Source organism: Myotis davidii, unplaced genomic scaffold (genome assembly GCF_000327345.1).
Source record: "Myotis davidii unplaced genomic scaffold, ASM32734v1 scaffold1065, whole genome shotgun sequence".
Lineage (NCBI taxonomy): Eukaryota > Metazoa > Chordata > Mammalia > Chiroptera > Vespertilionidae > Myotis > Myotis davidii.
The window spans coordinates 1,244,183-1,256,192 of record NW_006297281.1 but is presented as its reverse complement, the minus strand read 5'-3'; the positions used below and the strand labels follow the sequence as shown (position 1 = coordinate 1,256,192).

At 59.5% G+C, this 12,010-nt stretch overlaps 1 protein-coding gene across 1 annotated transcript in view; it reads right to left on the bottom strand.

The window, feature by feature from the left end:
- The window catches only part of FAM178B (family with sequence similarity 178 member B), a 94,506-nt gene that overhangs the window by 33,143 nt on the left and 49,353 nt on the right, over positions 1-12,010 (bottom strand). Inside the window, exons 9-11 of the mRNA XM_015570025.1 lie at positions 4,458-4,551; positions 3,985-4,161; positions 3,705-3,802 (exon numbers count right to left, since the gene is read on the bottom strand). Of these exons, the coding sequence (XP_015425511.1) occupies positions 3,705-3,802; positions 3,985-4,161; positions 4,458-4,551 (369 nt within the window). The remainder of the gene's footprint in view (positions 1-3,704; positions 3,803-3,984; positions 4,162-4,457; positions 4,552-12,010) is intronic.

Sequence of the window (12,010 nt, the reverse complement as noted above, 5' to 3'; positions counted from 1 at the left end):
GGCCTGCCTAGGCAGGTGGAGACTTCTGCTTCATGCATGCGCACTGGGAATGCCTGCTGCACAGGGTAGTCTGGCCGCAGCTGTCGCCTTGGCAGCCCTGCATGTAGTTGGAGCCGAAGCCGTGATGTGGATGGGATGGGTCTCAGGTCAGGACACCCCTGGAGGGCAGTGAAGGCAGCAGGCTTGGGCCAAGGGGAGCCAGGCTGTGAAGCATTCATGGCAAAGCTGACCCCACAAGGAGCGCTGGGCTGGCGAGGTCCTTCAGAGACACCCAGAGTGGGGCCTTTGTACCCCATCACTGGGCTGCCCCCGAAGGAGGGGCCCAGCCTTGGGGAAGGTGACCGGCTTCCACGGAGACAACCCCGGGGTGGGCTGGGGAGGCAACAAGATTCCGGCAGCTGGGTAGGGGCGTCGAGTTCCCCGATGGACAGAAACCACAGCGTCTGGCCCAGAAGGTGCCCTGAGGCGGCGCCCGATGCAGAGAAGAGGGCCTGGGAGAATCCTGACGCACAGCAGGCTGGAGGGCAATCGGTGATGGTGACGGAGGAGGGGTACGGGGAGGGAGGGATCAGCAGTGGTTCTGTGGAACCGGGAAAGAGGACGGTTGAGACACTGTTCATGAGAACGGGCCACCAGGTCCCTGGTGACAGCAGCTGAGGAGAGGCTGGTGCCACGAGGTACATCTTGTCCACTTCTGGCTCATAAGTCACTCCAGCCACCTCCCTACACACTCACTCCTGAAAGCGAGCCAGCCTCTGCGGCCACTCCCCTCCCTCTCCTGCTTCGTGGCTGCATTTCCTTCGCTGTCTACCTCCCAGCTCCAGCCATGACCCCTTGACCTCCAACATGACCTTCACCTTTGTTTCTTGTTCCTCCAAATGTTGAACCCTTCTGAAACATTGAGGGCATTTTTATACGTTGGCTGCCTCCTTCTAGAACATTCTGAATGTCTTCCCAGGTGAGAACCCCCTACAGCACTCTGAGCTCTGAAGAATCAGCATGTGTCCAGGTTCAAACAAGGAGCAAGAGGAAGTGGGATGGAAGTTTGGAGAAGCAGCAGGAGGTGGAGGGACGGGGGTGGAGACAGACTGTTCTAAGGTAGGAGACTCGCGAGGGCGACGATTTGCTGAGGAGGAAAAAACCAGCAGAGAATAAAAGCTAAAGGTGGGGGAGTAAGTCTGCTTCATCAGCCAGCTCCCCTCGGTGCTCAGAATCGCTGCTTCAGGCAGAAAGGGACTGTGCTGAGAGGACACTGGGGGCCTGGAATTCAAGGGAAGGTGCAAAACTGGGCTTGAAAACCAGTCAGGAGCCAACGGCCATGGCAGCAGTGAGCAGGCAAGTCCTGCAGAGGAAGAGCAGGCGGCTGCTTCGGGGCTCCTTGCCACAGGAGCATCTGCCCAGTGTGCCCGCAAGCCCCTAGGAGGTGACAAAGCTCTGTGTAGAAAGAACACAATGAGGGACTTCCTGCAACCCAGGAAGGATGCCCAGCATCAAGGAACAACTGGCTCTTCCCCTTAAAAAGAAAAAGAGCCAACACCGGACTGTATCTCCGTCACAGAGGCAGAGACAAGAGGCAAATTCTGGCCTGCACATAGTCATCCAATATTCAGGAGACTGACCAGGTTACTCCATCACTGGTCCAGGCGAAGGGCCCCTGCAGGGAGCTGCCCTCTAAGGGCCGGGGGAGAGAACACACGAACAAATGCCGGGAGCGTGTGGTACTTGGTAAGTCAAGGGAAAGGAAGACATTCAGGTCTGGAGGCCCCTCGGAGGGAGCCGACTTGGAGAGTATGGTCAGCGAGGCCTCTATGAGGGGGCAACATTTGGCAGAGATCACAGTGATGCAAATGTGTGAGTCTCCTGCCCATGTGGGGGAGGGGAGTGCGCTGGAAAGAGGGGACATCAAGATGCCAGTCCCTGTGTGCCCCAGGGACAGCGAGGGGCAGAGCAGCGGCAGGGGCCACATCACAATGTGCCTTACAGGCATGAACGTCCCTCCCAGCATGACGCAAAGCCTTGGGGGAGTCTTAGACAGGGAAATGACTCACTTTTTTGTGGTGGTTCTTTCACTGCTAAATGTCCTGTACGTGAGACTATTACGTTAAAAAACACACGCACAGGAAGCAAGGCCTTAACTTTCTGAGATACCTACTGAACTAGAACGATCTGACGTCTGAGATCTGTTTCCCGATGATCTGGGGCAGGAAAGGTGGGGAGAGCAGGTAAGGGTGGAAGGAATCGCCAAGACCATAGTGAATGTCTGTTGAGATGGAACATGGATGTGTGGAGCCCATTACACCAGTCTCTCTACTTCTGTATATGTTCAAAATGTTCTGGAGCAAAACTTTAAACAATCATTAAATAGCTTGGCCAGTGTGACGTTCAGTGGTTGAGTGTCGATCTATGAACCAGGAGGTCACGGCTCAATTCCCGGTCAGGGCACGGGCCCAGTTGTGGACTCCATCCCTGGTAGGGTGGCCTGCAGGAGGCAGCAAATCAATGCGTCTCTCATCATTGATGTTTCTATTTCTCTCTTCCTCTCTGAAATCAATATAAATATATTAAAAAAGAAATATCTGAATAGGTGTGCAAAGTTCGTATACATGGAAAGTCACTGGGTGGGTATCCAGAGTTAGGGGCCTGATCATGCGTCCATCCACAAGGGAACACTGCAGCTGTGGGAGAGAAGGCCTTCCTCATGAGTGTGCACATGCATGTGTACATGTATATGCATATGTACAGTATATGTGTATGTGTGTACAGCCCAGTTCTTTCAAATACCGAGCAAAAGCTTCCCTTTCAGGACTATAGGGAGGCTTCCTCTCCAACCAGTCATAGGAGAGAGTTGGGCTCAGGCTGGTCAAACCCTGCTAGGCCCAAGGGACATGAGGCTGAATTAAAGCTCCAAGCTCCTCCACAAGCCACCCTGGGGACGGAGCTGCAGGGGCCGGCCCAGTGGGGGTGCCCTGAAGGCTGGAGGTTCTCCTGAGGTGGACCCAGGCCAGGCCAGGTTGTAAGGGTGGGCAGGGGTGTCATTCTAGGTGGGAGGAGCTGCACGTGGACCAGCGAGGAGAGCAGAGGAGCTGGGGAGTGGCCTGCGCAGGGAAGGGCAATACACCGAGACTGGGCTAATGTGGAAGAAGGAAGGAGGAGAGGCGAGGGAGGCCATGGGTGCACTCCCCGTGGGCTGAGCTTGTTCCTCGCTCAACAGTGTGGGGCGCTGTTCTAGTGCGGGATGTGGCGTGACCAGGGAAGGGACCTGCTCCTGAAGGGCCGCAGCCACAAACAAGGAAACACAGGAAGAACACTTGGGGCAGAGACCAATGCAGTGCAGACATAACAAACGATAAACTGAGAGTGTGAGAGGGGGGTGGGAGGGGGCAGAGGTCAGGGGACCTCATGTAGGAAGGTCTAATGACAAGAAGGAACCTTCACCAACAGGGGAAGGAGGGCGGGGACACCACAGTCACCAGCTAACTGTGCGAGACAATTGTTTTGCTAATAAAACCACGGTAAGGAAATTTGCTTTTTCTGTTAGTAACGAACTCATTACTGAGTGCTGTTTTTAGTCCTTTCCCCGGGGTTTTAGAGACCGCTGAGGGTGGGAGGTGTGCTGAGACTGGTGGGCATGGCTCTGGGTCCCCACACCCCACCTGCAGGGGCCGGCTGAGTGTCAGAGGGAGGAGGCCAGGAGGCGCACCCACCTGCTGCGGGAGGTCACATCTGGGAAGAACTGCACGACAGCCAGCAGATTGTGGTGGTGATCCGACACCAAGCTCAGGGCACGGCACAGCTGCCGGAGCTGTGGGGACAGCCAGCACCGTGGTGGGCAAGGGAGGGGCCACTTCCACCTGACTCTCACCAGCCCACTCGGAGGGTCAGAGGGCCAGCCATGGAGGCAGGGACATGCCACCCCCTCTGGGCGTGTGAAGGGCACCTGGGGGCCCTCTAGGGGAGGGGGCTGGCTGGCCCAGGGCTCCGTACCTTCCCCGGCCACTCCTGGATGCTCTGGAGGAGCAGGAGCAGCAGCTGCTGCAGGTCGGTGTTGGGCAGCAGGCGCAACCGCACGTCCAGGCCAGCTCTGCACAGCAGCTCCATCAGGTCCAAGAGGTCTCCATCCGTGGCGGCCTCAGGCTGCGCCTGGGCACACAGTGTCAGGAACTGGAGAACAGAGAGAACACGAGGGCAGTGGGGACCGTCCTGGGAGACAGGGCAGGCAGGAAGGGTCGCACTGTGAGCCCCTCACCATGTTGGGTAGGAGCGAGATAAGCAGGGAGGTGAGTGCAGACCCTGCGGTCCTCAGGTGGCAGTGTGGAGGGTGTGAGGGTCCCGTGCGTCAGTTCTGGCAGCCCATGCAGTGCCTGCTGTGGTGCCGAGCCCGTGGGTGCAGGGGGCACTCCGGGAGCTGGCCTATGGAACGGGCCTGGATGGGGCACAGAGACAGCCACTTGACTCACTTTATAGATGTAGCTCAGGCTGATGTCCAAAGCCGTCTCCTGGCGGGTGTCCTGCTGCTCACGCCAGCCTGGGCTGGCCTCACTTGCAAGCACTCTAAGGCAAGACAGGGACAAGGAAGGAAACGGGAATGGGCACCAGGGAGAACTGAGGTGGAGGGACCCACACTCGCTCAAGGACACAGAGCCCAGGGAACATCCACTCAGCCTGGACCCTGCGTGCTGGTCGCTACTGCCATGTAACAAATGACCCCAAATGCAAAGGCTAAGGAACGTTTATTATCTCACAGTTCCTGAGGGTCGGGGATGCAGAAGCAACTCAGCTCGGTGGTTTGGGCTCAGGTCTCTCAGGAGGTTGTCCCCAAGACGCTGGGGGATGGGCTGCTGTCCTCTCAGGCCTGGCTGGGCAGGCAGAGCTCCTAAGCTCACTCGCACGATCATCAGGCCTGGCTCCCCACGGCTCCCTGGGCTCCTCCACAGGCAGCCTGCTTCCTGAAGGCCCACGAGTGACTCGAGAGGAGAAAGCCTGGGACGGAGGCTGCAGCCTTTCGCATCTGGCTGCAGCAGTGACACCCAGCCTGCAGACACCAGGCCAGCCTGACGGCTCCACTCCTGCCAGGCCTCCAGCTGCAGGTTCCCGGGACTTGGGAAACAGAAAGCCGTGCGCCATTGCCCCCACAGCCGTCCTCAAAGGCGTGTCCTCTGACCATCCAGGTGTGGAGACACGCGCTCTGAAAGCACGGAGCTGCAGCCTCCAAAGTCAGTAAGGTAGGTGACAATCAGAGCAAGAGCCCAGCACGGACCTGTCCCCCGGGGGAGGGAGCAGGCCTGGTGGAGCCCAGATGCAGTCAGAGGCCAGGATCACAGCAAAACCCATTCAGGACTAGTCGCACTCAGGGTGGCAGGACGCCCCCGGGAGAGCAGGGTCACCGCCCTCTGCACCAGCTTCTTCTCAGGACGCCCCTGCCCAGCGATTCTCTCTGGGGCCAAGTGCGTATTGTTGATGTCAGGTAAGCGAAGCGAGTGTATGACACTGTGTCTCATCCACGTTCCCACTCGTGTGGACCAGCCTGCAGGCCTGCTAACAGCGGCTCTTGCTGACAAAGACGCTGATGGCAGTGCTGCCGACCACAGGCCCCGCTCCCGGCACGCTCCGGGGAGGCCTCTGCTCCTCCTTACGGGGCACTGGCGCTGCTTCTCAGGCAAGAAGGAGACCCAGTCTAGGCACTAGGGAAGTCGGTGCCCACAACCACGCTAGGGCGAGGGTGAGGGCTGGGTCCGCCTTTGATTAGGGCCAGGCAGGGGGGAGGCCGGCATTTACACCTGGACAACAGGGCTGTTTGTCCAAGGGGAGCTGCAGCTGGAGCAGCCTGAACTCACAGGTGGGCAAGCACGGGGGGTTTCAGATTTCCCAAAAGGGCATTAGAGGGGCTTGATGCCTCCATGGAGAGCAGTGGCCTCCCAGACAGCGTGAGGCCAAGAAGGTGGAGTGCAGGACCTGGGATCTGGTGACATCAAGGGAGGCGAGGCTGTGACAGACCCAAGACTCCTGGGAGGGAAGGCCAGCCTCCCAGTGAGAGGGACAGTCTCCCCCAGTGAGAGGGGCAGTCTCCCAGTGAGAGGGGCAGTCTCTCAGTGAGAGGGACAGTCCCCCAGTGAGAGGGGCAGGCTCCCAGTGAGAGGGACAGCCTCCCAGTCAGAGGGGCAGTCTCCCAGTGAGAGGGGCAGTCTCTCAGTGAGAGGGACAGTCTCCCAGTGAGAGGGGCAGTCTCCCAGTGAGAACAGCCTCCCCAGTGAGAGGGACAGCCTCCCAGTGAGAGGGACAGTCCCCCCAGTGAGAGGGACAGTCCCCCAGTGAGAGGGACAGTCTCCCCAGTGAGAGGGACAGTCTCCCCAGTGAGAGAGACAGTCTCCCAGTGAGAGAGACAGTCTCCCCAGTGAGAGGGACAGTCTCCCCGTGAGAGGGACAGTCTCTCCGTGAGAGGGACAGTCTCTCCGTGAGAGGGACAGTCTCTCCGTGAGAGGGACAGTCTCTCCGTGAGAGGGACAGTCTCTCCGTGAGAGGGACAGTCTCTCCGTGAGAGGGACAGTCTCTCCGTGAGAGGGACAGTCTCTCCGTGAGAGGGACAGTCTCTCCGTGAGAGGGACAGTCTCTCCGTGAGAGGGACAGTCTCTCCGTGAGAGGGACAGTCTCTCCGTGAGAGGGACAGTCTCTCCGTGAGAGGGACAGTCTCTCCGTGAGAGGGACAGTCTCTCCGTGAGAGGGACAGTCTCTCCGTGAGAGGGACAGTCTCTCCGTGAGAGGGACAGTCTCTCCGTGAGAGGGACAGTCTCTCCGTGAGAGGGACAGTCTCTCCGTGAGAGGGACAGTCTCTCCGTGAGAGGGACAGTCTCTCCGTGAGAGGGACAGTCTCTCCGTGAGAGGGACAGTCTCTCCGTGAGAGGGACAGTCTCTCCGTGAGAGGGACAGTCTCTCCGTGAGAGGGACAGTCTCTCCGTGAGAGGGACAGTCTCTCCGTGAGAGGGACAGTCTCTCCGTGAGAGGGACAGTCTCTCCGTGAGAGGGACAGTCTCTCCGTGAGAGGGACAGTCTCTCCGTGAGAGGGACAGTCTCTCCGTGAGAGGGACAGTCTCTCCGTGAGAGGGACAGTCTCTCCGTGAGAGGGACAGTCTCTCCGTGAGAGGGACAGTCTCTCCGTGAGAGGGACAGTCTCTCCGTGAGAGGGACAGTCTCTCCGTGAGAGGGACAGTCTCTCCGTGAGAGGGACAGTCTCTCCGTGAGAGGGACAGTCTCTCCGTGAGAGGGACAGTCTCTCCGTGAGAGGGACAGTCTCTCCGTGAGAGGGACAGTCTCTCCGTGAGAGGGACAGTCTCTCCGTGAGAGGGACAGTCTCTCCGTGAGAGGGACAGTCTCTCCGTGAGAGGGACAGTCTCTCCGTGAGAGGGACAGTCTCTCCGTGAGAGGGACAGTCTCTCCGTGAGAGGGACAGTCTCTCCGTGAGAGGGACAGTCTCTCCGTGAGAGGGACAGTCTCTCCGTGAGAGGGACAGTCTCTCCGTGAGAGGGACAGTCTCTCCGTGAGAGGGACAGTCTCTCCGTGAGAGGGACAGTCTCTCCGTGAGAGGGACAGTCTCTCCGTGAGAGGGACAGTCTCTCCGTGAGAGGGACAGTCTCTCCGTGAGAGGGACAGTCTCTCCGTGAGAGGGACAGTCTCTCCGTGAGAGGGACAGTCTCTCCGTGAGAGGGACAGTCTCTCCGTGAGAGGGACAGTCTCTCCGTGAGAGGGACAGTCTCTCCGTGAGAGGGACAGTCTCTCCGTGAGAGGGACAGTCTCTCCGTGAGAGGGACAGTCTCTCCGTGAGAGGGACAGTCTCTCCGTGAGAGGGACAGTCTCTCCGTGAGAGGGACAGTCTCTCCGTGAGAGGGACAGTCTCTCCGTGAGAGGGACAGTCTCTCCGTGAGAGGGACAGTCTCTCCGTGAGAGGGACAGTCTCTCCGTGAGAGGGACAGTCTCTCCGTGAGAGGGACAGTCTCTCCGTGAGAGGGACAGTCTCTCCGTGAGAGGGACAGTCTCTCCGTGAGAGGGACAGTCTCTCCGTGAGAGGGACAGTCTCTCCGTGAGAGGGACAGTCTCTCCGTGAGAGGGACAGTCTCTCCGTGAGAGGGACAGTCTCTCCGTGAGAGGGACAGTCTCTCCGTGAGAGGGACAGTCTCTCCGTGAGAGGGACAGTCTCTCCGTGAGAGGGACAGTCTCTCCGTGAGAGGGACAGTCTCTCCGTGAGAGGGACAGTCTCTCCGTGAGAGGGACAGTCTCTCCGTGAGAGGGACAGTCTCTCCGTGAGAGGGACAGTCTCTCCGTGAGAGGGACAGTCTCTCCGTGAGAGGGACAGTCTCTCCGTGAGAGGGACAGTCTCTCCGTGAGAGGGACAGTCTCTCCGTGAGAGGGACAGTCTCTCCGTGAGAGGGACAGTCTCTCCGTGAGAGGGACAGTCTCTCCGTGAGAGGGACAGTCTCTCCGTGAGAGGGACAGTCTCTCCGTGAGAGGGACAGTCTCTCCGTGAGAGGGACAGTCTCTCCGTGAGAGGGACAGTCTCTCCGTGAGAGGGACAGTCTCTCCGTGAGAGGGACAGTCTCTCCGTGAGAGGGACAGTCTCTCCGTGAGAGGGACAGTCTCTCCGTGAGAGGGACAGTCTCTCCGTGAGAGGGACAGTCTCTCCGTGAGAGGGACAGTCTCTCCGTGAGAGGGACAGTCTCTCCGTGAGAGGGACAGTCTCTCCGTGAGAGGGACAGTCTCTCCGTGAGAGGGACAGTCTCTCCGTGAGAGGGACAGTCTCTCCGTGAGAGGGACAGTCTCTCCGTGAGAGGGACAGTCTCTCCGTGAGAGGGACAGTCTCTCCGTGAGAGGGACAGTCTCTCCGTGAGAGGGACAGTCTCTCCGTGAGAGGGACAGTCTCTCCGTGAGAGGGACAGTCTCTCCGTGAGAGGGACAGTCTCTCCGTGAGAGGGACAGTCTCTCCGTGAGAGGGACAGTCTCTCCGTGAGAGGGACAGTCTCTCCGTGAGAGGGACAGTCTCTCCGTGAGAGGGACAGTCTCTCCGTGAGAGGGACAGTCTCTCCGTGAGAGGGACAGTCTCTCCGTGAGAGGGACAGTCTCTCCGTGAGAGGGACAGTCTCTCCGTGAGAGGGACAGTCTCTCCGTGAGAGGGACAGTCTCTCCGTGAGAGGGACAGTCTCTCCGTGAGAGGGACAGTCTCTCCGTGAGAGGGACAGTCTCTCCGTGAGAGGGACAGTCTCTCCGTGAGAGGGACAGTCTCTCCGTGAGAGGGACAGTCTCTCCGTGAGAGGGACAGTCTCTCCGTGAGAGGGACAGTCTCTCCGTGAGAGGGACAGTCTCTCCGTGAGAGGGACAGTCTCTCCGTGAGAGGGACAGTCTCTCCGTGAGAGGGACAGTCTCTCCGTGAGAGGGACAGTCTCTCCGTGAGAGGGACAGTCTCTCCGTGAGAGGGACAGTCTCTCCGTGAGAGGGACAGTCTCTCCGTGAGAGGGACAGTCTCTCCGTGAGAGGGACAGTCTCTCCGTGAGAGGGACAGTCTCTCCGTGAGAGGGACAGTCTCTCCGTGAGAGGGACAGTCTCTCCGTGAGAGGGACAGTCTCTCCGTGAGAGGGACAGTCTCTCCGTGAGAGGGACAGTCTCTCCGTGAGAGGGACAGTCTCTCCGTGAGAGGGACAGTCTCTCCGTGAGAGGGACAGTCTCTCCGTGAGAGGGACAGTCTCTCCGTGAGAGGGACAGTCTCTCCGTGAGAGGGACAGTCTCTCCGTGAGAGGGACAGTCTCTCCGTGAGAGGGACAGTCTCTCCGTGAGAGGGACAGTCTCTCCGTGAGAGGGACAGTCTCTCCGTGAGAGGGACAGTCTCTCCGTGAGAGGGACAGTCTCTCCGTGAGAGGGACAGTCTCTCCGTGAGAGGGACAGTCTCTCCGTGAGAGGGACAGTCTCTCCGTGAGAGGGACAGTCTCTCCGTGAGAGGGACAGTCTCTCCGTGAGAGGGACAGTCTCTCCGTGAGAGGGACAGTCTCTCCGTGAGAGGGACAGTCTCTCCGTGAGAGGGACAGTCTCTCCGTGAGAGGGACAGTCTCTCCGTGAGAGGGACAGTCTCTCCGTGAGAGGGACAGTCTCTCCGTGAGAGGGACAGTCTCTCCGTGAGAGGGACAGTCTCTCCGTGAGAGGGACAGTCTCTCCGTGAGAGGGACAGTCTCTCCGTGAGAGGGACAGTCTCTCCGTGAGAGGGACAGTCTCTCCGTGAGAGGGACAGTCTCTCCGTGAGAGGGACAGTCTCTCAGTGAGAGGCCAGCCTCCTGGAAGTGCTCCACACTCGGCCTCCCTGTGTGCCTCTCCTGGGGAGCAGCAGGCTGTAGAATGGGGTCCTCCCCTCCCTTTGAGGAGCCACTTGACTGAAATGTGGCGTCTGTGACTGCTATGCTGGGAGACAGCATCAGCTAGTCCCGGACCTCCACGCGGCTTCCGCAGGCGGCCACGGAGCACAGGGATTGATGGCCTAGCCCTTCCCCTCCTGCACTCAGCAGGTTAAGAGGGAGCCACGTGAGTCCATGAGCCAAGCAGCCGCATCTGTGCTGCGTGTCCCTCAGTGGCGAGGTCAGGGCTCACCACCCCACTAGCAGCAGCAGGAGCTGGAGTCTGGGTCACCGTGACCCACTGAGTAATCTTTCTTTTTGGGGAAGAATTAGAAATGTATCAGGTCTTCTGGAAAACCAGCCCCGTTTTGTTTCTCCCAAGGGTTGAAAAAATAAGTTACTATCTGTATGGCAGCAGTGCGACCTTAGCGGGAGGAGGGTAAGAAGTGTGGGCACCGCCCCCCACAACCCAGAGCTGCTCTGAGGGGAAGAGGGCCCCTGAAAAGCGGGGTGCCCTTTCAGTGGCCTGTCATCTGCTCACTGTTCCTTTCCGAGGACCACATGGGGGGCCTCCAGCCCCGGGCACGGCCGCGGGCCTGCTGGCCGAGAGGCAGGCCTGTATCCGAGCAGGGCTCTCAGCTTTGTCATCGGAAGCGGCCCTGGAGGACCAGCTGTGGTCCCTGCGGCCCTGCTCTCTCTTCCCAGGTGAGACTCCGGAGCCCGTGGTATAGCCTCTCGGAGGAAGCAGAGCTCTCGTTCAGCACCCACACTGGTCCCTCCTCCCCTGCTCCCCCACTGTAACACCCTCCTGGTCTCTCCGAGTGTCGCTGGCAGAGGGGCGACTCTTTGCAACAGGCGGACAGCAGACCGTCCCACGTGTCCACTGCAGAAGGGCCGTGTTTTCTGAAAGGACATCTCGAGGCTCTCTGGGAGATGGTGACGGTTTAAGGAAATCTGAGATTAAGAACAGATGGTGGGAGACCTGAATTTCTCATAGCAGCAGGAAAGGCAGCCAAGCCGTGGGCCGCGTAGACGCTCAGCCCTGTGTCCAGCCTTGGCCATCACGAGGCCCTGTGGGTGCCCCGCAGGAGACCCAGCGCATCTGCTCTGCCCGAGAGGGGCATCCCGGAAGCCGACAGAGGAGAGATGTCCCTGGTGTGGACTCAGCTGGCACAGGGCGGGCCTGCTCTGAGTCTGGTCAGGAACAAGATGAGGAGGGTGGTGGGAGGAGGCAGCCGGCCCTGCAATGCTCTTGTGACCCGTGTATCCACGAAGGATGCCACACCATTGCTGGAGGAGATGCTGGACCTGCTTCCTGAACCCCCCAGACATGTCATCTTCCTACCCATGACCCCCAGCGCTTCCCCAAGCACAGTAGCCAGCCAGCCCCACAAGCAACACCGGGCATCTTCGCCACCGCCCCCCGCGCGGGTCACAGGAGGCGTCCAGGACCTGTCTGCTCCTCTGCAGGAGGTTGTGTCCAGGCAGATACACCTCCTCAGGTCTCATCTGGCAGGCAGTTCTACCGGCTCTTACAGCACTGTGACAGGGAGTCCCCCGTGGCCACTGCCTGCTCCTTGGGGCCAGCTCTAAATGCTCTTGGGAAATGGCGTCAACTGCAAGCCCAGGGGGTGGGCCCAGGGGAA